At 35.5% G+C, this 27,882-nt stretch overlaps 1 protein-coding gene across 2 annotated transcripts in view; it reads right to left on the bottom strand.

Annotated features, from left to right (window-relative positions):
- The window catches only part of Dgki (diacylglycerol kinase iota), a 414,620-nt gene that overhangs the window by 136,819 nt on the left and 249,919 nt on the right, over positions 1 to 27,882 (bottom strand). For both annotated transcript variants that reach the window (XM_026398565.1, XM_026398566.1), the window contains exons 16-19: positions 20,599 to 20,654; positions 19,626 to 19,688; positions 16,216 to 16,289; positions 12,489 to 12,600 (exon numbers count right to left, since the gene is read on the bottom strand). In XM_026398565.1, the coding sequence (XP_026254350.1) occupies positions 12,489 to 12,600; positions 16,216 to 16,289; positions 19,626 to 19,688; positions 20,599 to 20,654 (305 nt within the window). The remainder of the gene's footprint in view (positions 1 to 12,488; positions 12,601 to 16,215; positions 16,290 to 19,625; positions 19,689 to 20,598; positions 20,655 to 27,882) is intronic.

Here is a 27,882-nt window from a genome sequence, read left to right as displayed (position 1 = left end):
CATATTTCCAAAACTATAAACCAAAAAAACTCTCTTTATAAGTTGATTATCTCAGGTATTTTGTCACAGTAGAGGAAAGCTAATACACCAGGCAATGTCTCTAACAGTGGCATATTCTCCTTTGTGCTTTCATTTCCTGTGGAAAGCCTCTGGTGAGCTACTTGAGGGGTCTTTACCCAGTACTGAGCTATGAAGACTTAAGTTTTGTCCTTGGAAACGATGCAGGCTTTCCCATGCGTATCAGACTACCCAAGGCATGAAATCTCAGTCTTTGCTCTCATAGCTGTGGAGTTGGGCTTAACCCATTGGGAACTGGACAGCCCCCCTCCTACCTTACTTGGCAAAGAACATTCCATGGAAAACCTTTGATGTCCCCCCATATAAATAAAGCAAGTGCAGGATCCATCGTTCTCTTTTCCCTGAGATCAGTGAGCCATCCTACCTCTGCTTTTCAAAATTCCTTCCTGAGTATGTGGTTGGGTTTTTTTTTTGCCATTTTCTTTTTAATTTATTTTTTACATACATAACAATAGTGGAATGCATTACACTCATTATTACCCATGTGCAGCACAATTTTTTGTAACTCTGTATATAAAGTATGTTCACGCCAAATTATGCCATAATACATGTACTCTTTTTTTTGCATTACACTTCTTAATACACATATATACCACAATTTGTCATATCTCTGTTTGTATATAAGGTATGTTGACACCAAATTCAAATCTTCATACATGCATTTTGTATAATGATGACCATCACATTCCACCATCCTTGCTATTCCCCTTCCCTCTCCCTTTCCCTCCCACCCATCTCCCCTATCTAGAAATAATCTTCCTCCCATGCTCTCCCTCCCTACCTGACTTTGAGTCACCCACCTTATATCAGAGAAAACATTTTCTCTTTATTAGCTCTTATTCTGCAGCCAGCCCATTCCACAAAGAGGGACCCCAATTCCATCGCCTGTGTGGGACATGGGTGAGAATTTTCCACAGGAAGCACTCTCCTCAGACCTTCTCTATCTCTGTGGCCCCGGATGCACACATAGCTCCAGCAATGGCTCCAACGCTCATGAAGTGGTTCCCTCCTCTAGAATTCTAGCTTCCACCTTACATCCATCATAGCATGCACAGCTGATCAACAAACTTCTCCAGCAGCCACTTTTCCAAAGTTCCATCTCTTTCTTGTAACCTGAGCTCCTTGAAGTTAATAACACCATCTTCTCCCTTTCTATCTCTATCACTAGAAATCATAAACTTTCTGAAGTTGCTGATCTGTGAACTGCTAATCTTAAGGCTACCCTCTTTACAGATTTTCTAACATCCCGTGACTAGCCTCCTGTATTAAATAGACACAGTGGAACTATCTCACATGGCCTTTTTCCTTTCCAATATACTACACAAGTTGCTAAGATGAGAAATGTTACATAGATCATTTTCAGTGGAAGTATCTAGCACCCTTTATCACTAGAATTCTTATTCAATGGAGACAGATTGTAGAAACGAACTACATAAGTTCATGACCGACCAAAAAGAAAAAAAAAAAAAAAGGAAGCCATAAAAGGAAACATTCAGTTTTATATCCATTAGTAAATTATCCAATCATTCCTCCAAAACCTGTAATATCCTGAAATACTTAGATTAGTGACAGTATAAACAATATATCCAGGAACAATGGGATAAAATACATACATACAAATCTGGGAAGAAACATATCTTATTAATTTTTTTTAATACAAGACTAGTGGTATTTGCCTCTCATACTAAACTTACTTTTTTTTTGTATTTTGTAAAGCAAGAAATGGAAAACTAAATAAAACATATCCTTATAACATATACAAACAAATATATATGTTAAAATATATATATGTTAAAGCACTACATACAAGATAGCAATAAAACGTAATTTAGACTGCATTCAATGAATTATCTACTTGGTATATATAATCAATGGAACTAGACATGAAAAAAAAGAAAATGTGATCCATAATGAAGAAGAAAAATGAAATTATCACAGGGTGGACTTCAGAGCAAATGGAACACTGAAGTAAAGAGGCTGCTGCAGATGGAAAGACATCAATAGAAACTACTGATCTCAAAAGCAGATACAGAAATATTTTATTTCATGAGCTGTGAGACAAAAATAAGCAAACTATAATACAGGCATTTGAATACCATAAGGAAAGGGAAAGGAAAACAGAGCAGAATGTACATGGAAAAAAATTCCAAATGTGTTGGGGGAAAAAAAAATCAGTCTTCAAATCCAAGAAGATTAACCAATCTAAACTAGAGTGAATACAAAGAAAACCACTATGATAGGCAGAATAATTCCCAATATAACAATAACAAAGATGCCTACATTCTAATTCCCAGAAATTATGAAAACCTTACACAAAAATGAGCCTTTTCTGGATACACTGAAGATGTGGAGGTAAGAGATCATCCTGGATGATCTAAGTGGGCCCAGTAATATCTTAGAGGTCCTGATAGGGGTTAGGTGGGAAAAGAGAGTCAGTCAGAGAAGATGTGAGAATAAAATACAGAACCACAGGCCAGAGAAAGAAGATAACTTCTAGAGGCTGCAGAAGACCAGGACATGGATTCACCCACAGGGTGTCCAGAAGATACAGCTCTACCAAAAACCTGTTTTAGACTTATTAACTCCATAATTGAAAAATAGATTTATGCTGTCTTAAGCCACTGTTTGTCGTAATTTGTTTACAGAGGTAATAGGAAAGTGATACAACCACAAAGAAGCTTCATAAAATCAAAAATAAAAAGACAATCTCAAAAATACAGGAAAAGGACTGGGGCTGTGGCTCAGGGGTAGAGAGTTTGCCTGGCACATGTAAGGCCCTGGGTTCGATCCTTAGTACCACATAAAAATAAATAAACAAAATAAAGGTGTTGTGTCCATCTATAACTAAAAATATTTTTTTAAAAAAATAGGAAAAAAAGACACTATCATCAGTGGAATAAAGGTACAAATTATAGTTGAATATTTTTTCAAAAAAATACAGAGGAATGAAGAAAATGAAATAACATAATTAAAGTGCTAAAACAAGCAAATTAGCAAACAAACCTGTCAATTCAGAATTTTATCTCCATAAAATTAAAATTTTAAAACTGAGTGTCAAATAAGAGTATTTTCAGAAAGTAAAATTTGTAATTATTTGTTGCCTTCATTTGAGAAATGCTGGGGGAGTTCTTTCAAATAATAACAAAATGATGCTACATGAAAACTTGGATTGACAGGAAGGAATGAAGAATTCTGGAAGTGGTAAATATATAGGTAACAAAAGGTTATCAATTTTCTTTCATCTCAATTTCTTTAAAAGACAATCCACTGCTAAAAGCAAAAATATTAAATTGTGGGGTTTACTTATGGCATATAAAAGTAAAGTATAAGAAAATAAGAGAGCAAGGTAAGTGGGAAAAGTAAAATTACAAGAAAAAGATGGATAACAAATTACTTGTATTAGGAATAGAGGAGAGGATCCAATAATCAGTAAAAGGATAATAACAGAACATTATAAATAACTTTATGTCCATGGACTCAACAAGTAGGTGAAATGAAAAATTCCCTAAATAATTTAACTGAATAAAATTGATTCTAGAAGAAATAGAGCTGGGCATGGTGTCTATAGTCCCAGCTACTTGGAAGGCTGGCACAGGAGGTTCACAAGTTTGAAGCCAGTCTGAGCAACGGAGTGAGGCTCTTTTCTTTAAAAAGAGTGGTAGATGCAGTAGAATAGAATTTGAATAATTCTGTACCTATCCTTTTCTCAAATGAATTTTAGAGCCAAATGGTTCATTGGGAAATTCTATAAAAATATAAGAAAAAATAAATAAAACAAGTTTCCATAAGTTCTTTTAGACAAATAAAGAATGTCATTTCTTATTTCAATTCATGGAGCAAACAAAACTTGATATCAAAATTGAACAAAGAAAATAAATTAATCAACCAATATATTTCATAAACATAGTCACAAAAATACCTAATAAAATATTAACAAATTTTATCTAGCAAAATAAAAACTAATAATACATTAAGACTAAGAGTAGTTTAGCCCAGAAATGCATGGTTAATATAAGCCTTTTTAAAAATAAGAGGAATTTATGATTTAAACAACAGAAAGGAGAAAATTATATGTCGTTTTTGCAAGATGCAGAAAAGCATTTAATCAAATACACCAGACATTTGTGACAAAAAACTCTGAGGGAACTAGGAATATAATAGAAATATTTAAGGGAATAAAGAATGTTTACTTTAAAAATAAGCCTATTAAATAACATATTTTATGAGAGAATATAGATGTTTCTCCCTCTAATCAAGAATAAGACAAATATGTTAATTCTTACCAAGTTTATTCACATCTCACTGAACATACTGGCCAACTCAAAAAGGCAAGAAAAAAAAAATAAAAGGTATGTAAGAAAACAGTAAGACTGTCCTGACCCACAAACAACATGATTGTATGTATAGAAAAACCTAAGGAGTCTGCAAAAACTACCAGAACTAAAAAGGATTTAGAAAAGCTACAAGATAAGGTAAGTAAGTAAGTAAATAAATAAATAAATGCACATACATCAGTTTTCTACTTACCAGCAATAATAATTATAAAACTTAAAATATCATTTAAAATTGCCTCAAAAAGCATAAAATATTTAGAAATTAACAGCTGTGCAGGAAACTGAAAACTACCCTGAAGTTAAAAAAAAATTGGTGAAGGAAGATAAAAACACCTAAATAAATAAATAAATAAATATATGTGTTCATAGACTGGAACAATCAACATTGCTAATATCCTAATTTTAAAAGTTTAGTGCAACCCCAATTCAAAATCCAAGAGATTTCTAGTAGATATTGACAAATTATAAAGTTTACATGCAGATACAGAGGAGCTAGAATAACCAAAATTCTCTTATAAGAACAAAGTGAAATGAATCATATTACCGGACTGAAGACTAACTATAAAGCTAGAGTAATCAGGACAGAGTGGTGTGGGCATACACAAGCCAGAAGGATACAGATTTCAGAAAAAGGTTCACACACAAAGGGCAAAGGCACCAAGTCGATTCTATAGAAAAGGAAAGTTCATTCAACAAATAGTGCAGAAAAATACTAGATAAACATTTTTTAAATGCATAAACAGCTATCTTACATGATACATAAAAATTAATTTTAGGGCTGGAGTTGTAGCTCAGTGGTAGAGCACTTGCCTAACACATGTGAGGCACTGGGCCTAATCCTCAGCACCACATAAAAATAAATAAAATAAAGGTATTGTGTCTTTGTACAACTAAAAACATTCAGGAAGAAAATATAGAATGCCTTCCTGATCTTTCTTGGAATAATCAAGTTTAAGATGCATATTAGGATAGAGCTGGGGCTCAGAGGCAAAGCACTTGCCTTGCATGTGTGAGGCATTGGATTCGATCCTCAACACCACATAAAAATAAACAAATAAAATAAAGGCATTCTGTCCATCTACAACTACAAAATTTTTTTAAAAGATGCACATAAGAATCTTTAACATGAAGTTAAGCCTACTTTTATGAAGTTAAGCCTACTTCATAAAACTGAAATTCATAAAAAATGTTTTAAATGTGTGCTCATCAAAAGAAACAAGAAAAATACAAAAAGAAAAGTACAAACTGAGAATACATTTGCAATAAGTAAGTCTGTCAAAAGACCTGTGTCCACAACATGTCCCTGGCAACTGAAAGATAAACAGCCCATTAACATATATAAAGACACAAGGATTGTTATTTTTAAAAAAGACATAAGAAGTAACAATAAAGATATATTTGTCCTTACTCTTATTTTTTTAAATTTAGGACATAACTATTTGCTCCAAAGTTTTAATAACTTTATAAAACACAATTTTTTTTGGGGGGGGATGGAATCTTACTTTCTCCCCTCATTCTGTTTTGTCAAGTGCTGTGTCATAACAGCCTTTGTATCTCTTCTAGTAACACTTTTTCAGCACCTAGAGGACATTTCATTTAAGTCATCCAAGTACATTGCTATTGTACTCTGTACACTGTGAACAATATACAATTTCTAAAAAGAAGTTTTAAAATTCTCTTTTTTAAAAGAGAGAGAAGAGAGAGAGAGAATTTTTTTAACATTTATTTTTTAGTTTTCGGCGGACACAACATCTTTGTTTGTATGTGGTGCTGAGGAGCGCGCTACCGCTTGAGCCACATCCCCAGCCCCTTTAAAATTCTTATTAATAGGATTTTTAAATGTTTAAGTCATCAAATCAGTAATCTCATTCCTAGATATTTATCATAAGAAAATAATCTGAAATGTGTACAGACTTTTACAAACCAAATAATTATGTTAATTACAGGATTATTTATGACAACAAACATTCAGAACCTAAAAGTTTCATGAAATAATTTTTCATAAAGGAACAATTATTATATGTAGTGGCATTTATACAATGAACTGGTGGGTATGTGACTATTTCTAGTTATCAGTTTTACTTATGATAATATAATTTCATGTATATTTTAAGACATAAAAATAAAGACATTGGAAGAAAATACATCAAAATACAGTCACTTATGAATCATATGATTGTGACTGATATATTTACTTCAATCCAAACACTAATGTCATTATCAAAATAAGCAAATATTTAATGTTACATTTTCTTTTCTAAAAAATATAAAATATCATATTACATGGTAAATATAAAACTTCAACCCTGGGAATTTCCCCATGTAATTTTTTTCTCACTGAAGAACTTTTTCCTTTCCTAATTCATACATATAAAAGAGCTTATACATTTTAATTTCAATTAACAAAAAGATCAATGTGCTTTCTTTAAAGTTTATAAGACTGAAATCTTGGATTTCGTACTGAATAGCAAATTAGGCTCCCACTTCCTCAATCTGAATAATGCTTTGAACTGTCTTGAACAGTTTTAAATTACTTAGAAACAGACTTAACATGAAAGGACCTTCACAACTATAATGGCAGAAAATTGTGGCAGAAATAAATACAAATTACAATTCCTGATTATGGCCTGTGTAAAATCCATAAAGGTAATCAGGAGACCCAGTACACAGAGAAGAATCATCTTAATTAGTAGGAATGCATTTCAACCAATATAGTGAATTGAAGACTTCTGCTTTGAAGTTTGCAATTACAAGATAAAGAGTCTAAAAGAAATAGTCTTTTTTAAAAAATTCTATTCCAGTAATTATTTTAAATCTGTCTCCAAGAGCCACTCTGAATTTTCTGTTCTTTGGAATTTACTTAAGTTATAAGCAATCTACAAAAATATTAATTGTTTATTCCATTAGCTTGAAAGTACATAGTCTCTAATGACTTCAGACATGTCGATTTCTAAGAAAAATAATTTGCTTCTAAAAGCGTTGACCTACTAGTTATGTTTTTAAATTATATGGCAACTATTTTAAATACACAAAAATATGCAGACACAACTCAAATAACTTCATTCTTCTGTTTATATAATCATCTTAAACAGATGCTTGAGTTTTCACATAATTTTCCTTCTTTGAAATATAATCAATTTGATAGTTTTAAGAAATTGCAGAATTGAATGACTAAAAATAAGCCCTTTCCATCCTGAATGAAAGCAATGACGGACATGGGTGTGAAAATAGAGAAGTAGGTTCCAACAGAGAGTACTGGGTGCTAAAGACCAGACGTATTAACCTACATCTCACTCCGTTGTTCTGCAGTAGGATTTCCTATTTTGGAAGCGATTAGGAATCACTATAATTGGCGATTTTACTACACATTGATGATAGCTGGCATGCATGCATTTCATTATTCATATTGCGTAAGGAGAATTTAATTGGCATGATTTTGGTATTCCATTTCCTGTTCAAGAACTCCCATCTACTATTATTTTTCTCTTTTACCTACAAATGATAGGATGGAATAAAGTAGGATATGACAGGCCCCTAAAACCATCTCTGCAACCTACAGAGGTCTTCTGAGCTCTAAATATATACTTCGAGTTGCCTGTTTTTACATTCCCTTAGATATCTTCCAGGAATTACAAATTTAAAATACGTAAAACTGAGTCCATTACTTTAGTAACATTCTCTTTTCTATTTTCTACATCATTTAAGGCAGTCATTCTTCACCTGGTTGCCTAAGGTCCCAGAGTTCATTTACACCTCTCCTCCTTTACCCTTCACAATGAGTCACTATGTCCAAGTGACGGAAACTCACCCTCCGTCTTCCTTGCCACTTTCTTGCTTCTGGCTTCCAGGTCTCCTCGCTTCTTCACCTGGACACGGCACCAATGTGTTGATTTGCCCACCAGCCTTTAGTGGTAGAGTCTGTTCGCCTTCCCCACCAACACCTAGGCAATCTTTCTAAAGCACAGTCTGCTCCTCTCACCCCACTCCCTCGGCCTGTCCATCAACAGCTCAGTGGGCTGTTTCTGCCCTTTCTCCATATGTCTGTCTTTACTCACTATATGTATAGGGTTGCTCAAAGGCGCCACCATGGGCTCTCTAGGATATGTGTCCTCAGGCTAGTTCCTCTGATGGGAACACCTTGGGGCCACATCACACCTCAATTCCTTCCTCCTCTGTGAAGCCAGTACTGATAACACCATCTCTCTTTCCTATTATTACTCATGCCTTACTTCCAGGATTTAGTACATCAGACTGGGATGACATTTTTACTTCTTGGGTCTCCCTCCATAACAGTAAGCTGTGAGCACCCTAAGCCCATTTCTCAACCATTTTACCTAGCAGCACGTCATCCATGGATTTAGTATTTGTGGATTCCATAAATACTTATAAATGACACTGAGTGAATGAAAGCTGAGATATTTAAGTTGAATTTTTACAATTCCTATTAATTGGAGACTATCAGTGTTGCCCAGATTTCCCATATATTGAATGTCCTTTTTATGACCCAGCCTCAAAAAGTACATAGCACAGCTTCCACTGTACTTGACCCCTCAAGGCACTCACAAGCCCAACCAGACTCATGGGGAGGACACATGGAGCCTAATTCTTGATGGATGTATCCAAACATTCAATGCTGTTTTAAATCCAATCACCATCAGAGGATGCTACAGAACCAACTCATTATTTTGAAAATATAGAAAGAAAAAAAATCTCTTATCCTGCCTTTCCTATGTAAGCATATATCTAAGTGATCAAATAGCAGGTAAAGAGACCTCTCTTTAAAGAAACATTCCAATGAATTAGAATATCACTCTTTTAAAATCTCTAATGATTATTGTATCCAGACAATGACTATCAATATCTGCTAACATTAAAAAAGAGAGGAGAGACACAACAACTTATTATACATCCCCTTTGGAAGAAGAAAACACTCCCACAAAGAGATTTTCTGGAAAATATAAATGATGTCCCTAGAACCTAGGCCGAGCACCCCTTATCCAAAATGCTTGAGACCAGACATGTTTCAAATTTCATATGTTTTTGGATTGGGGAATATTTGCATAGTCTTTACCAGTGGAGCATCTCTAATATAAAATTCCAAAGTGCTCTGAAATCTAAAAGCACTCAGTAAGTGTCAGATTTTGAATTTTTGGATTAGGAAAGCTTAACATATACCAGTTTACAGGGAAATGTATCTAGAGCCAACTATCAATTTACTGAAACCAGAGAAGAAAGAACAGCATGTTAACTGACACTTCAGGGGTGATATTAGTGAAATTCAGACTCGGAAATTTTACCAAACAAAATGACCAGGTTTTACCAAACAAATGACAAATTTTACCAAACAAATGACCAGGTTTTGTCATCAAACAAAAAAGGGAAAAAAAATAAGAGTTGGAAAATAATCTATATAGGTTTGAAAATCTTATGAATCAAACAGAATGTGTAAACTATTTTTGGATCCTGATTTAGAGAGATAGAGTGTAAGAAAACTAATGGCATTTCAGAGACAACTAGAAATTTGAGCACTAAGTAGATTTACAGTGATATTCAACAATTTATTTTAGATAAAATAACATTATTGAGGGCTTTTTTAAATAAAGGAAAGTCTTTCTGGTAAAATAACATAACATCCGGAATTATTTTCAAAATAGAATAAGGGTAAAAGTCAGAGATAGGAACAAATATCATTGTCTATGAGTTGATTAGTATAAAAGCCGAGTAGTGGTACTTAGGGGTCCTTTATATAACTTTTTCTATTTTTATATTAAAATCTTCCCATTAAAAATATATATTTTAAAAAGTTTATTAACTCCCAGTTACACTTAATAAAGTAAAAACCCCTTGGTAAATTCTTTATGCACCCTAGGATCTGGCCCTTGTACTTCTCCAGCACCATCTGACCCACTCTCACTTTCTCCCTACCTTTATACTACATAAAGCTACTTACTTCTAGTTCCCATGCAGGACTATAATTTCTTATACTTGCAAATGTTTGTAAATTTCCCTTTTTCCAGAATGCCAAGTCCCATTCTCCTCCTGGTAAAATTCATTCCATGGATCACATTTCCACATTGCCAACTGCAGGTATCTGGCTCTCTGCTGAGTCCCTGCAAAGCAGAACTGCAGTGATGGATGCCCATCATTGGCCTCTCCCAGCTGCCTCTGCAGCCCTCCCTACCCTCCTTTCTGTCTTATGAAGCTGATCTATTTGGACTGTATTGCTGGCCTCTGTATCCTCTGGCTCCTGGTCAGGCTTCTCCAGAGGGAGCCACCTGCAGAAGGTCCAGAGGACAAGGAAACCATATGTGTGCTCTTCTCTGTCTGGAAGGCACAAGTTGGCAGCTTCCTCTGCCAATATCACATCTATCAAGGGGCCCCTTCCAAGTACTTCTCTTTCTGTTATGGGTGACCATTTCTTTGTCCTTCGTCCTTCAGCTGAGGAATTGTCGCTTCCTATAAACTTAGTGCACCATGAATAAAGAGTCCCTCTGTTCAACTCTTCTCTGATAACTCACTTTTTATCTGCCCATCTCCCCTGATCAGACACTCATTATACATTTGTAAACAAACAACCCCAAAAAAGACCACATGAAGAAATACAGACATAGACTGAGAAGCCATAGAAGGTGAAGAGTCAAGAAACATTAAAGGGAGAGGAAGAACAAGGGGATGTTGGAATCTCTGTTCGACTAGTAAGCTACTTGGGCTAGAAAGCAAAGATGGATGTTAGGAAAGCTGGAGAATCAGCGAGAACCTTGATGTCAAAGACAGGGAAAGGATTTAAATTTTGACCCTAAGGGCAAAAGAAAGTATCTGGTAATCCCTGTGCTATGTTAGGGTTACACAAGGGACATCATCCCTCAGACAATTCTTGACAGCCTTCCACCTCATGGCCAGGCCCAGGAAGCTCTGGCACATGGTAACCATTCAATAAATGTCCACTGGATCAGTGAATGAATGAATGAGTGAACACATAAGGACAGTTTGGGTTTTTTTCTCCCTATATACCAGCATAATACTTCCTTGCACACCTCCTGTCTGAACTTAATCCTGTTTTTTCTTTGATGTATCTTCCTTGTAATTACCATGCAAAGCACCGGTGAGAAACAGCAGCATATGAGCTATGACCCTAAAAAGCAGGTCCATCTCCGTCTTTCATACCATAACAACCCATGTCATTCTAGAGATGGCAAGTTGAACAAGGAACACAAGTCAAGTGATGCAGATTCTTGCTATGACCATTGTAGGTTATTCTGTTAGGCTTCACTGTTGGAGATGATTGAGGAAGTCATTTGAAATTCACAAGAGGATTGAAAAGAGATCTATTTGCTTGATTTTGAAGGAGAAGTACAACCTCCTTGCTCTTGTGCACAAGGTTTAATTAACCAAGTACTAACCAAAGATTTCAAGTAGAGGCTTTAATCTTGATTTGTTTTTTTTCTAACTGATAACATAGATTGATTTACACAAGATAAAATAATAGTATAATTTTAATTGGTTCCTTCATTTAAAAACAAACAGGAATGCATAGATAAAACCTAGTTGAAAACATACTTTTATTACAAATTTACCATTTAATACAAGCAAACAGTATTGAAAAAATCAAGTGATCTCAATATTGTAGCAAGTGAATATTTACTAAAGTCATGATAATGATGTCTTTCTATATGAAATATTTTGAGATAATGGATATGCCCATCTCATGCATAAGTAAGTAAGCAAGATGAAGTTGAACACAAATAACCAATTGAATTTTTGCCTAAATATTCTAGTACTCAGTTATCCAAAATGTACTAAATGCTATGGTTTTTACATCAGTGCTGGGATATTTCTGTGGGATATTGCTTTTTAATTAGTATGAAAATTTTTTATTCTGGTAGAAAATTAAGAAAAGTATGAAATGATACTAATTTAATTTTTTTTGAAATTCAATCACACGTTCATGAGTTTTCACTTTTTTTCATGTTTTTCCTAAGCAACTTTATACTAACTTTATACTGTATAAGGACTATAAATTGATAACCTCTATGATTTAAATGCATTTTGTTTCAACAAAATAGTTGTACTGCTCACCAAAGAGGCCATGGTGAATCCAATGACTTCAATATAGCCATCATCATGACGCTGAGGCTCAAAGTCATGGTGGTCTCCCGGGTTTCCCCAGGGCATTGTGCCAGCACAATATCTGCAGGATAAGGGGAAAAATAGAAATAAATAGACTCTATTCTGCTCATGATTCTGTCATTAGAGATCAACTGGCAGTTAAAGTAATGAATACATATATCAAGACCTCACATAAACTCCATAAATATGTGCAACTGTACTTATGCATCATTTTAACTCAAATCTAAGTTACTTATTTACAGTTAGAACCAATGCTCATTAAATATAAGAACAGTTTTCTGCTCTTGGTATACACCTTTCAAATGAAAAGAAAATTAATTTATCATCTCCAAGGTACGATCCTGCGAAAATGGCCATAATTTTGCAACAAAAGCATCCTGTGGTACCCAAATTTCCCCTCATTATTTATCAACATTTCTCACTTTAGGATTATGTCTGTTTCTATGCTCTCCTATGAATTCTCTTTAGGTGGTTTCAGAATTGGTGTTAAGGGAAGACACACACATACTAATTTAAGAGAGGGAATGGAAATGGGTAGCATTCACCACAATATGCATGATTTTAGGATAAGAAAGGCCTATGAGAGAAGAAAAGACAACTAAAGAAGAAAGTAGAGGAAAAGGAATGGGGAAAGACAAAATCAGAATGGGAGGGGGAAATAAAAGCCATTAGAAAAGTAAAGGAAAGAGAATATAAAATGTCCAAGAAAGAGGAGTATAGGGATAAAAAAAAAAGGAGAAGAGAACAAGAAAAAAAAATACAGAATGCTACTAGCCAATGTTTCCTGAGAATCTAGGCCATCTACAGAACTAAGCTAAAGATATCTCTGGAATGAGACTGCAACTGACTATACAGAGCACTGCCAAGAATAATGAGGAGACTACGATGTGTTTTCACAGACATAAATTTGCATAGAACTCTCATTTTAATTAAATTCAGTCTCAGTAAACTTTATCTGCAGACTTTGTGTCTGAAGTTGGTTAGTGGGTGGGTAACAAAGGGTTAGAGATCCATGCCTTCCAAAATCTTGGCTTGGAAGCCAAGAATCATATTTGGTGTTGCTGAGGTAATGTGCTTATTTTGAGACTAGTTACTCTTAAATATTCCTTTCTTCTGAGATATATAATAGTACCAAAGATAATTGACATCCTGGCTAGAAAATGCTTCTCTAATTGATTCTATTTTTTTAAAGCAATCGCCTGGCAATGAAATCCACACATGAATCAGGCTGGATGGTTTCCTAATAGCTTTTGGGAAACTGAGAACAAAAATTTATTCACTTCTATCACTCCTTGAGGAGGCAGATTAGGGGTAGGAGGGTAGTAATTGAGAACTAAGTGAAAATGTTCCAATCAAAAGGGGTTTGGGGTCTGTTAAGGCTGGATGAGTCTAGACTAAGAACGCCACGTGACACACAAAACCACCTACCACAGAGAACACTAGATAAACCAGGTAGGAGAATAAAATTATCATCTGAAAACCTTTCCTGAGCCATTAAGATAACTGATTTTCTTCTACAAATGGCTATCCAGTTTTCCCAGTATCACTCATTTAAAAATCTATCTTTTCTTCACCTTATGCTTTTGGCACTTCTCTCAAAGATGAGATAACTCTTGTCCAGGTAGGTTTGTCTCTGTGTCTTCTCAACTATCTATTCCCTGGGTCTCATGTCTGTTTTTGGCCAGTATCATTCTGGTTTTGTTACTATAGCTCTGTAGTATAATCTGAGTTTGGGTACTATGATCCTTTAGCCTTGTTATTTATTATTGCTCAGGATTGCTTTGTCTATTCTGGGCCTTTTATTCTTCCATATGAACATTAGAACTATTTTTTTTTCTAGTCTGTGAAGAATGTCATTGGAACTTTGATGCAGATTATATGGATTACTTTTGGTAATATGACCATTTTTGACAATATTAATTCTGCCTATCTAAGAATGTGGAAGGCCTTTTCATCTTCTAATGTCTTCTTCAATTTATTTCTTCAGTATTCTATAACTTCCATTGTACAGATCTTTCACCTCCTCGGTTACATTTATTCCTGGGTCTGTTTTTAAGCTATGGTGAATGTTTTTTGATTCCTTTTTTGAGGGGTTAATTATTGGTGTATAGAAAAGCCATGGAGTTTGAATGCTGCTCTTGTATCCTTCTATTTTACCAAATTTGTCAGCCCTAGATGTTTTCCTGTGGAGTGTTGGAGTCTTCCAAGAATGGAAACAGACCCCTATCTATCAACCTGAACAAAAAGACAACACAAAGTGAATGAAAAACTAAGAAATTAGACAGAAATTGTGCAGCTGATGGAAGAAAAGATAGGGTCAGCACACCAACATATAAGCACAGACACCAGCTCCCTTAATACAACTGCTGAAACTGAAGAAATAAAACCAAGAATCAACAAGGGGAATGGCATTAAATTAAAAAGATATGTATACCAAAGGAAATAAGAGTGTGAAAAATACATATAGAATGGAAAGATATCACTGCTAGCTGCTCTTCGGACAAAGGTTTAATATACAGAGTATATTAAAAAATTTAAAAAACACCAAAAAAAAACAACAAATAACCCAATCAGTAAACAGGCAAATGGACTAAAGTAACATTTCTCAAAAGAAAAATGCAAGTGGACAATAAATATTTTAAGAAAAAAATATGTTCAACATCATTAGCAATCAGAGAAATGCAAATCTAAACTACAATGAGATTTCATCTCACTCCAGTTAGAATGTCAAGAATATTATTTATATTCTTGATGGATATTATTTATATATAAAGGAACACTTATATATTGTTGGTGGGATTGCAAAAACCACTATGGAAATCAGTATTGAAATTCCTCAAAAGACTAGGAATGGAACCACCATATGACCCTGTTATTCTGCTCCTAAGAATTTATCCAGAAGAACAAATTAGCACATTATAGTCGTACATTCATTCCAATGTTTATAGCAGCAAAATTCACAATAGCCAAGTTCTGGAACTAGCCTAGGTATCAGTCAATAGATGAAAGAATAAAGAAAATTTGGTATACATACACAGTGGAGCCATAAAAAAAGAATGAAATTATGTCGTTTACTAATAAATGAATGGAACTGAAGAACATCAGCTAAGTGAAATATGTCAGAGCCAGAAAGTGGAGAGTAAACTGTTTTCTCTCATATGCAGACGCTAGAGAGAAAAAAGGAATAAATGAAAGGAAATCTCACAAAATAGAAGAAAGATCAGCAGAGTCGGGGATTGAGAGGGAAGGAGGACAGGAGGGAACGGGGAAGAACTAGAGAATAAAATCAGCCAAATTATGCTATATGCTTGTATGAATATACTACAATGAACTCCATGTTTATGTATAATTATAATGTACCTATATATATGTGTGTGTATATATACATGTGTATGTAAATAAACATGAGGAAGAGGAAAGGAAAGGAGGCAGGGAGGGTGGGGAAAGGAAGGGAGAGAAAAGGGTCAGTATGAAGAATTAATTGAAGCAAATTATGCTATGTATATATAGGAATAAGTCACAGTGAACCACACTGTTATGTATGATTGTAATACACTAATAAAACATAAAATAACTGATTTTTATTGGTAATACCTGAAATGTCTCTGTTATGAAAACAGGTATACATCAAGTCAAAGTTCACATCAAACCAAGGATATATATAAACAGAGCTTACCTGGGTATATTTAAAAATACTATACACTGGAACTTGAGTTCCTGAATCTTTGGGGTGAGATCTGTTCCATCACACTGCAACAATGAAAACAGAAAAAGCCAGGGTTTGAAGCAGTCACAAGTCTAAGAAAATTTTCAAGATAACTGGGTTGACAACAATAGGCACCATGATCTTATTCCCCTTGTCTCTAATTCTGCTTAACTGGGTGGCCAGTTACTATGATTGAAAATTTATGCTTTTTTATAGCTTAACTAGACCCAGAGTTCAGAGCTAGGTTTCATTTTGATTTAATATAAAACAAACCTGATATTTGACAAAAAAAACAAACTGTCTGTTTTCACAATCACAGTAAATACTGTCCTTCTTAACTTGGGTTATTTATTATTAGATACTTATATGCAGAGAATCAACGATGAAAGTCTTACCAGAATGAAAGGAATGAAGCTATAAATGAAGGCAGTAGCATTAACTACCACAACCATCTGATTCAAACAAGTTTTATTTGATTTCTTTGAGATAATTTTTATGTTTAAAAGGTTAAATGTAACATTTTGAACACTTTTTAAAAGAAAAAGATATCTCTTATAAGTGAGGATAAGCTCCAACAGGCCATCTGATCCTTGCCACAGGGAAGTCAGTATTTTGAATGAAATAATTAATAACTCTCATGAATGTGAAATGAGTATGGGAATACTAGACCAAGAAAACACAAAACAGTAACAAGTGATTACTTTTTTAAATATTTAATCTGTAACAGAAGTGGACTGGACTTCTGAGAAGAAACTGCTTTGCTGTTGATTGACATGACTCTGGTCTCAAAGGCCCAGGCCAGCCTTGCTCAGCGCCTCTGTGTGCTTCCCTGATCTGTCAGTGCTTTCCCCAAAGAGTAGCATCCTCTGACTAATCAAAGGAGACCCTTCCCTTTGCCTTTCTCATTTCCCACTAGTGACAAAGACCAAAAGACAAAAACTCCAGTCAGGGCTACAGACTCCTCCGTGGTCAGAGTCACAAAGTCTGCTTTTCTATTTGCTTTATTCATAGCTTCATCCCAGAATTTCCTTGTTATTGTTTTCTTTTGGGAAGAGGAGTAAAGCATCCCCAAAGTCCCTGATAATTTTTGAGGAGTTCTTTAGGCAAAGTTTTAAACTAAGTAGTAATGATTTTGATAACACTCAAGGTTATTGTCTAAGCACCCGGAGCTTGTCCTGGCTGTTCTTATACAACCTAATTTTCATGAGCATGCTCGAAAATAGCTTCCAAGAAAGCTTAGAGACTTAAATAAATGAAATGTTTTCAAATGTAATTTAGATAGGAATCAAATTCTAGATGGTGATCAAAGGTGGTTTTAGAGAACTCTCAACTACTAAGCAAACATAAAGCTTCCCGCTTTAAGGACTTGAAAAGAGTGTGTAGATGACTATACTAAAACACTGACTGCTCTCTGTGGCAAAGAGAAGGTGGTCTATGGTGTACACATCTGATCATTCTAGCTCACCTTCCATCCTTTCCATCTCACGGTCAAAACATGCAGTAATATCACTGCAGAGGTTTCCTTTGTCACACAACACTGGTCAAACATGTTTTTTTAAGAGACATATCTTATTATGCCTGTTTCACAGGCAGGAAAAGCAAGGGGTTTCAAAGGTTCAATGACAGAATCAAAGTCATATACCTAGGAAAGGCAAACCTAAGACTGAATCCCAAATCCTACACTTTGTTTCTAATATTTTTTTTCCTCCTCCTAAAAGGACATAAGATTACAAAGCTATTCCACCTGGAATATTACATGTATTGGCTGATTCTACATTTTTCCTAGTGATTTGCTGCTATTTTGGCCTCTCTGCAAGCTCATTTTAATCCTTGCTATGTAGCTGCCCATGTATAAAGCAATCATTAAGAGGACTGCCAGAGAGAGAGAGAGAGAGAGAGAGAGAGAGAGAGAGACTGACTCTCTGGTGATTAGGAAAATATGCAGAGATTGGTTTCAGTCCTCCCTCCTGAGCAGTTTACTGACATTCAATGTGTCCACTGCCCAGCTATGATCGAAAATTTATGCCCAGCACTCACTAGCTCTCTTGGCAGGCACTGTCAATGTTCCTCTAAATGTAAAAAATACTGGAAGGGTAGTGATGGTCATTTTTGGCTGGGTGGCAGGCAGAAGAAGAAATGGGCAGTTTGGTATAATGCTGCTGGTACTTAACTTTATTGACCATAGTTTTATCAAAATAAAGATCTTCATAGTACAATGGACTTGGGTATTTCTTCCATCTAGTTTTAAGAAAGAAATATTTGAATTATCAAGATTTTCCATCACTGACAGACACTTCTCATATGAGAGCCAAAACACATGCAAGTGATGCCAAGGTTTGTTAATACCAGAGTAATGGGCTTTGTTTCCCATTTAACTGATTTAGGAGATTCGTGTCTCATATGTGCTTTACGGATGATAACAGATTTTCATTTGTATCTTCTCATGCTCCTCTGTATTCCTCTATATCCTTATTAGCTTAATATCATGTTTTTCTCTAGTTTTATGCATATATTTTTCCAGTTTCTCTGATCACATATTCCTCACCTATGCCATGATAAATCCAAGCCTTACTGTGTCACTACACATCCTTCCCCATTTCTATATTTTTCTCCTTCTATCTTTTCTTCATTTATGTATGCAACTACACACAACAAAGATCCATCCATCCATTTACTTAACTTGGTTCCTATAAGAAACATTTTCTCTTTCTTAACTAATTTTAAGCTGTTTTAAAATGCAGCACCTAGAGAAAGGTAAATTTATCTCTCCTTTTTCTCCAAGTAGTAGATATCTTAAACCTGGGGCAGAGAAAAAGAAATAAAATTTGAAAATTCCATTCAGCGGTGAGGAACCTGACCAGCCTAATGGGTAAATTAGCACAAAATAATAAATTCAGGCAAGGCCCTGTTCTAAAATGGAGTCCTCTCAAACAGTCCTGGAATAAGGACATTTGTTTGGTGAGCTTTTGTTTGCACTTCATGAGCCAGATAACATCATTTCTTTGATGAAGGTCTTCCTGATGTCATAATATTCAAGGTTACTATTTTTCCCCTTGTGATACCACCATCTTGTACGTATGTTGAATAACTTTATTACATTATGCTCCAATGATTTAAATGGCTTTCTCCATAACTGGACTGTGAATTTCTTCAGGAATGAAACTAGTTTTTATATTCATCTTCATTCCAGCAACTAAGCCAGTGCCCAAGACATGATAAGTATTCATAAATACTGCTTGAGTGAACCACACTAAGTGATCTCTAAATCACACATAGTCCCAGAGATTAATCCACGCAGACACTGTTATTTAGGAGTTGTTTCTTGTGACATTCATATTCACAGGCAAAAAAAAAAATGAACTGACATATTCAATACTTACGACAACTTTAACATGTTTGGATAGATCTCTAGAACTTCTCTGTAGGAAATCAGAAAAAGCTGCCTATACATCATAAGGGGAAAAACAAAAAACTTAGTTACATGGTTTTTTCATATCCCACTTTCATCTTATAGACAGTTCCCAATGATTCCAAATTATACAAAAATATATAACAAGTTCTCCTTTTGCTGAATCCACAGTAAAGCAGGAAAATGATTATCAAGTTGAAATATTTCTTTTTGTTTTCAAACTATAATCTCTAGTAAAATTTAAGACTACAGACAGAGGGTGAAAAACTGGATAATTCAAAGGGTCAGTGTGAAGATGACTTTGGCTGTCCTCCCTGACTGTCCTACTGGTCTGTTAGATGCTAAAATAATCTTTAGCATTGCCACTGAGAATGCCCTGCTTTACCTCTTTTATTTTGACTCCCTCTATGCAGTGGAATAAACTGTACTTTCTTAATTAATATTTTGGATGACTTTTTCCTGAGGAGGAAAAGAAGGGTTTTCCTTTAATTTCATATCTGCTTCCATGAAATTCTTCCCATGTTCTGTCAATTTGTCAGTTTCTCATCCAAACATCAATGTGTACATGTGAAAATGACATTCTTATCTGAGACTCTTTATACATTTTTCAGTCTGTCAATACAGTTTTCCAACTACCTGCCTGATTTCCCCACTCTTTACATTGGTTTTGATGTTTTCAATATGCCTCCCTGAATATCATCTACTCTTATACAGCATGAAGCCTTGCATCTTTAAAATTCAGAGATGATAAATATCAACTCCCTTTCTGACAACAAACTTAAAAAAACACACCATTACTTTCATTCTTAAATGAAGACATTAAATAGTAATTATATAGAGACAGATAAAAATGTCTGAGATTTGTTATAATTTTGAATATAGTTAGTGTCATTGAATTAATATTAAATAATATATAATGATTATAAAATGAAATATGTACTTACCCCTGCATAAAACATTTTATTTCGAAAACGACTATTGAATTTCTCTGGATTTGCCTCTGTGAAAGAGGAGAGGTAGTTTTGTTATAGGCACCTCATTAGAGATTAGCAGTTTTCCCCCCAGACCTACCTATAATCTATAGGGCCAAAAGATCCTTGAGCAGTTTTGGGTTTGTTTGTTTGTTTGTTTTTGTTTTTGTTTTTTTAATCATCTTTCCCTAGGCTTCAGGGAAATATAGTGGCCCAGTGCTACAAAAGTTTAGCTCCAAACTGGCAACATCAGAGCAAATTGGCAGCTTGTTATAAATGCAAATCATTAGTTCCTACCTAAACCTACTAAATTAGAATGTCTGCATGCAGAGACTAGGAATGGTGGTGAGTCTCATGAATATTAAAGCTTGCGACACTCTGGACTCTTCCAAATAGCAGGTTGGCAGGAATTTGGGGCAGAGATGATAGGGAAAGATGATAGGAGGTAAAGAGGTGATTATTTTCATTGACTTCTACAGGACATTGCTTCCATAAACTATATACACAACTTCCAAATGTAATCAAATATGGAGAATTTAGATAAAAATTAATGGAGAGTTTGCTTTTATAAAATTTCTGCACTACCATCTGTTCTTGCTTGTCACAAGCCTTGGAAAATTATTTGTTTTGATGGAGAATACACATACACACACACACACACACACACACACACACACACACAGATGGTCTACTGAATGGACTTGGCTTATTACAGCAAAGGCCCTAACTAAAAATGATTTTAATTTGGATTTTGCCTCTGTATGCTATAAAGTTTGAAGACCCCAAAAGATGAAACAAAAATGTGTGTCAGAATTTTCATGTGAATTCAAGGGATTATAAAATCCCCAAATTAACTATAATTTTCTCAAATGTTTTTCTCCAATAAAGTTTTAAGACATTCTAAAAGAAACTACTGTCCACATTCGGCCTTCTACTATTTTATTCCAGACACCATCATTTCCTTCTTAGTCTAGTCTTTCTCCCAGTCATTTCTCGCTAGGTAGCAGGATGACAGGTGAAGCTAACCGTGTTTGTGAGTGCCAATCCCCAGCCATCACCCTGAAGAGTAACAGAGTTCACTCTCCAAGACCAAACAACACGCCCAGGACCTCAAGAAATAATCCTAGACAAATGATTCTTAGATTATTTTCATGATTATTGCATCATCATGGTAGCACATGACATGGAAACAAGTCGAGAGTTACAAACTTTCGTAGATTGGTCCTGGAGAGCTGTCTTCATTGATATACAGTTTCTGTATATCAAAGCTTTTCTATACTCTGTTCTAAGTTCTCTAACCCTAGAGACAAAATGAAATGAAGGCTCATTTATACATTAAACAAAAAGAAGATGAAAATGGCATTAATTGATCTGCATCCTGATTTCCCATGCTTGGCCTGAGAATAAACCATTTTCACATTTTACGTCTAGTGCAGGTAAATGTGGCTATTGAACAACATGTCACTTTTTATCTATTTTTGAATCAGATTTACCTGGTACCATTTGCATGTACCTTTACATTAACTGTCTCGCTTTATGAAACCAGAGGTAAAATGAGAACCTTTTTACTGTGCAATTTATCATGAGTACATAGATACTAATTAAAAAAGAAAAAACAACAACAACAACAACAACTCAGGCCCAGCTATTAAGCAAGCTACAGGCAAGGGAAAACAGCAGCCACAATGCTGGCACAGAACTTTTTCAGGGCATTGATGCCCATAGCTATTAAGTGAATCATCTGTCAACTACTAACATTTATTAATTTTATAATTTATGGTTTGAAAATCTTTATATTGCAATGAGGTTTTTCCAGAAGCTGAAAAAATATTTCTTTTTAAAGAATAGTTTCTTCTTCCTCTCAAAAGACAGACTATTTCTATCTTTAAGATCTCCCAAAATGATTACAAAATTAAGAAATAAGCTGAGTTTTTGGTGATTTCATGCACACATTTGAGGAAAACAGTCACCTCAGATGTATTTAGTGAAGTCACTAAATAACATGAAATAAGAATTTAAAAATAGAGATCCATCAAGACACCTCAGATTCAGAGAGGTGTTAGAGACATAAGGTAAACAGGTAGGAGATTTGCACTTATGCTTTGGGTGTGAGGTTAGAAAAGGTTCAAGGGAATCCTCTTAGTCCCAGGACAAGGAATTTGCATATTATGCTGTGACACACACCCTGATGGCCTTGACAGCTGGATTCTTTTCCTATGTCCACATCTATGCTATTCCAAGCAAAACAGAAAACAAACAAACAAACAAAAAACAGATTCACAAACAAGGGGCAGCTGGAGATGTTTTAGCTTAGACCTAGAGCTTCAACACTTCCAGTGGAAGCCAGGTCATACGAAAGTCAGGAACAGCCTGCAGACAACAACATTCAGCCATTTCCCATTGGCTTTTAAAAAGAGCTAGGATGGTTGATTGTGTGCATGCACAGGAGCTGGTATGCCTTCAGGGAGGACCAAGAGTGAGGACTCCAACTACATCAAGAAACAAAAGGAAGAATAAAGAATTGGGAAAGAGAGAGAAAGTGTTAAGAGCTCTCGGTCCTTCAGGAAGTTGTGTCTGCTAGTTGCTTTGAGATAAACATGAAAGGCCACCCTCAAGAAAGGCTAGCAATTCTCATAATATCCCAAGACTCCAACAGTGGGAGGATCCTTGATACACTGCTCCAATTCCTGGGTTGCCCATTCTCCTCCTCTGCAAGAAGTGGTGTCAGACAGCGAGGCCCAAGCACTCCCTGGATTCATCCAGATCTTTATTCTGTTCATAGTGTGACTGAACACCAATGGTAGCTTTATTAATTTTTTTATTTCTGCCACAACAAATCACTATAAACTTGACAACTTAAAACAACATCCATTAAAACAACATCCATTAATTTCCTTAAGAGTTCTTCAGGTCAAAATTCTGGACTAGGCTCTCCTGGGTACTCTGCTTAGGGTCTCATAAGACCCAAATCAAGGTGTCATACTGGGAACCCTTATTGAGGGCCATGGGAAAGATTCACTTCTAAGCTTATTCAGGTTGTTGGCAGAATCCATCTCCTTGGGGTTGCAGGATGGAAGTTCTCTCTCATTGCTGGATGGTGTCCAGGATTAGTTCCCACTTCTAAAGGCTTCCTGAATTCCCTGGTTCCTGATCCCTTCCATCATCAAAGTCAGCAATGGAACATCAAGTCTTCACACTCTGAATCATTAAGACTTCCCCACTTGCTCTCCTCTTCTGCTTTTAAGAGCTCATGTTTTTAGTTGTGTCCATGCAGATAATCCAGAATTCTCATCCTATCTTAAAGTCACCTGATACATTAACTTGCATCACATCACAGAGTCCTTTTGCCATGTAAGGTAACACAGCTGACAGAGCCAGATGACAACTGGTTGTGGAAGCCAAAATGCTACAGTCATTGTCCACTGTCTGCCACATAATCCACATCCCTCTCATATGAAAAATATATTCACTCCCTCCGAGATCTCTAAAGACCTCATCTCATTATAGCATCAACTCAAAATCCGAAAATCTCATCTAAATCTCATTAGCTCAAATTTCCCAAATCTTATTATCTAAATCATCTAAATGATTTAGCTCCGGATATAATCCATTTGTAATGATGATGGAGCTGTGGGTATAATCCATTCAATTGACTCAACGTATTAACAGCAGGCTTATATCCAACACAATAGCATGACAGGAGCCATCAGAATGGGGATCCTAAAACCCTGCTTTTGTCTGTGATTGGCCTTGCAGATATAGCTTTCAGTTCTTCCAAATATTTATTTCAGTCCTGTTATCACCCTCTACGTCTTTGGAGGGCCTGACAAAAGCATATTAGCTCACTTTACAGAGTTTATTCGTTTACTCTTCATAAGCTTTTCTCCCCTTTCTCCTTTAATGGCCCTTGCAAATGACGCCCAGAGACTGTTCTATTTGAGCCGGTATGATGGCCTTCCTGACACCTGTGTCTTCAAGAAAGGAGGAAGTCCAAAATACATGAGTCACCTTGTTCCTGTAGTGCTTTCCTCTTACAAAGACAAACGGTGACTGGTGTATAAATAGTCACATCGCAGTTGCCTTCCACACATAGATCATTTCTAAATTCCTAACCACCTTAAATATATAGACATTTTCAAAGATGATTACTGTTGCAAAGCACCTCTAAGGTTGCTTAGCTCACAGCACAATTTCCTATATACTTCTTTTCTCTGTAGAGCTTACAGACAATAGCCCCATCCCTTTGTCCCCCTATAGTTATTTCCCAGGAAAGAATATAGGTAAAGAATTCAGGGGGTTATCCATCTGTTGCCACAGATCTCCACCCAGCATCAAGTTACCCAAGAGTCCAAATAATCCAAGCTCATGGAAGGGCTCATGAAACACATATTGGTTTACCGTCTCAGATACTTAGTGTTTCCTTAAGTAACACACAATTATTATAATTTTAAAGTCAACATTCTGATATTCCAAACTTGTGAACATGCAAAGCCCAGTGACCAAAATTTAGGAATGAAATCATGAAACCATACCCCTGCAGAGGCATGTCAAGATGCCACTCTTTGGCACTGCTCATGTAAATTCAGTTCTACATACATATTATAAAACCCAGTATGTGAAACAAAAGACAAGCAATCCTATGTTCTTCATTTTTGGATAAAAAAATCCAAATCACATTGAAATATAGAATGAGTAGTCAAAAAGTGATCGTGTAGGATTATTTATATTTCTGAATGTATACAATATAAAACAAAATATGTATTATGTATTTATAGTGACATAAATGCACCCTTGTAATCTTAGACTTTTTAAAATAAATATAAAATTTATAAGACTTCTGTTTTCTGATATAATTCACTGCTTTAAAATGTATAAGGACTAGTTGTTATGGTTTGGATGTGGTATCCTCCAAAAGCTCACATGAAAATAATGCAAGAAGGTTCGGAGAAAAAAAATGATTGGGTTATGAGAGTCTTAACCTAATCAGTGAATTGCTCACCTGATGGGATTAATTGAGTAGTGACTGAAGGCGGGTGGGGTGTGGCTGGAGGAGGTGGGGCATTGGGGAAGTGGCTTTGGAATTATATTTGTATCTGGTAAGCGAAGATCTCTCTCTCTCTCTCTCTCTCTCTCTCTCTCTATATATATATATATATATATATATATATATATATATCTGCTTTCTGATCAGCATGTGAGCTGCTGCTTCCTTTTGCCACACTCTTCCACCATGATGTTCTGCCTCACCTTAAGCCCAGAGAAATGGAGCCTGCTGTCCATGGATGGAGACCTCTGAAATCCTGAGCCCTCAAACTTTTCCTTCTCTACAATTGTTCTGGTTAGATCTCTTCATCACAGTGGGGAACAGCTGACTAAAACACTGGTTAAAAATGCTGCATGCACACTTGCTTCAACTAATCTTAGCCCAAATTGCCTTTGATGAGATACTCAAAGAGAAAAGCAGCTCAAACCTAAAGGTGAGGTGAAAAGACAACTGTAAACACAGATACCGAGAACAGAGACTCCACATGGTAAAATACATTTCCAAGTTTTCAGAATTAGATTATTACTCATGTTACCTACATGCACATTCATTTATGCCAGCTCGTACATTGACAAGGAAGTCTGCCTAACTCATAATTCAGACTGGGGTCTTTTAACCTACAGATCTTAAAAACTTGTTCAAGCACACATATAAATTGAGTGTGCATATCTTTACCATACTTTTCCTTTACTCTATTTCCAACATCTTTACTGAAATGCATATCAAATCCAGTTTTCCTGAGACATATTCATTAGGTATTTATTTGCAAGGGCAAAACTGTATTTGTAAAAATCAACAGGCAATTTGAACTTCATATGCCCCACACAACTTCCATATTCTCTCCATTGGACACTTACTTTAAGACTTCAGTTCAATGACTCCATAACCTATGCCTATGGTAACATCACCATCCTAGATTCAAATTGTATGCACTAAAAAATCTTTCATTTTTTTCCAACATCATCTCCCCTTAAGGAAAAATATTTTTATGGACATTATCATCATTTTTCTAATACCTTAAAAATGTTATTGTGTATTAATTGCTCATCGAACCCATCCCTATGACAAGTTTATTGTCTCTCTGTACTTTTTTCTCCTGTCTGAAATGCTCTCATCAACTTCATTTCTTGTCTATATCATACTCTTCTTTTATCTCCCAGCCATATTTCCATCTATGCTTTCTGAAAATTTACCCCATATTCTTCCTCTGTCAATAGTCCTGCTGAACTCCCGTATTATTTATGACCTCTATAACTAACATTGCCTTCACTATATGTACCTTCTTCTACTATTTATCTTTTATCTGTGGGAGCTGTCCTGCAATCAAACATTCTGTTACTGCAACAAATACTAACGGAGATAGCCACAGGGCTGTGAACCGGGAATATGAAAATAAAGATGTGGTCTTTTACCCTCATGGAATTCAGAGTAGAGGTGACAGGTCAAAAAATGAAAAATAGAACATAATTTTTTACTATGGATGATATTTTTGTGAGATGAAGTGGTAGAGTGATCAGGAAAGTGTTCCAGAGGGAGGTATACTTGAATCATGAATGACAAGTGGGTAACACACAGAAGTTCAAGATGGAAAAGAAAGTTTCAGACAGAGACCGCAGGCAGTGAATTTCTCCAGGGCACACTGCACTTTAGCTTCAGTGCTTGGACAAAAGACATGCAGCGTGTCCCTCGGAGTGACAACAGTGATGGAATTTAGCAAACCACTGCAAGGAACACCTTTTTAGAAAAATATGTCTGTTTCCTATGAAATGAGTCATAAAACATTGACAATCCTTTGAAAGGTGCTGATCTGCAAGCCTCTGTATATTCAGTGAAAATAGTAAATCCTAAATCAAATTTAAATACTGCCTCCTCCAGAGACATAATTGCATTTCCTTGACCTTGTAGCATAAGGTTCAACTCCTCTGAATGATAATGTCAATGAGGCAATAAAATGCAAGCATCCAATCTCAGGCTAGAAGTTTGATGTATTTAATATCCAGGCCCAAAAAATAACAATCTCATTCACATGGTTGACAAAGTGAGACTTAACTTTGTCACTGATAACCATAATCATTGTTAACAAGGTTAAACATTAATAGATTGGAATATTTTCAATATACTCCCTCAAGCATTGTGATAATACAATAATGATGAAAGTACTGGGCAATACTCCAAGTGACAATTAAATGATCAATCCTGTTACATCTCCAAAC

Source organism: Urocitellus parryii, chromosome 3, assembly GCF_045843805.1.
Source record: "Urocitellus parryii isolate mUroPar1 chromosome 3, mUroPar1.hap1, whole genome shotgun sequence".
In the NCBI taxonomy this organism is placed as follows: Eukaryota; Metazoa; Chordata; class Mammalia; order Rodentia; family Sciuridae; genus Urocitellus; species Urocitellus parryii.
This window is presented reverse-complemented; position numbering and strand designations above follow the sequence as displayed.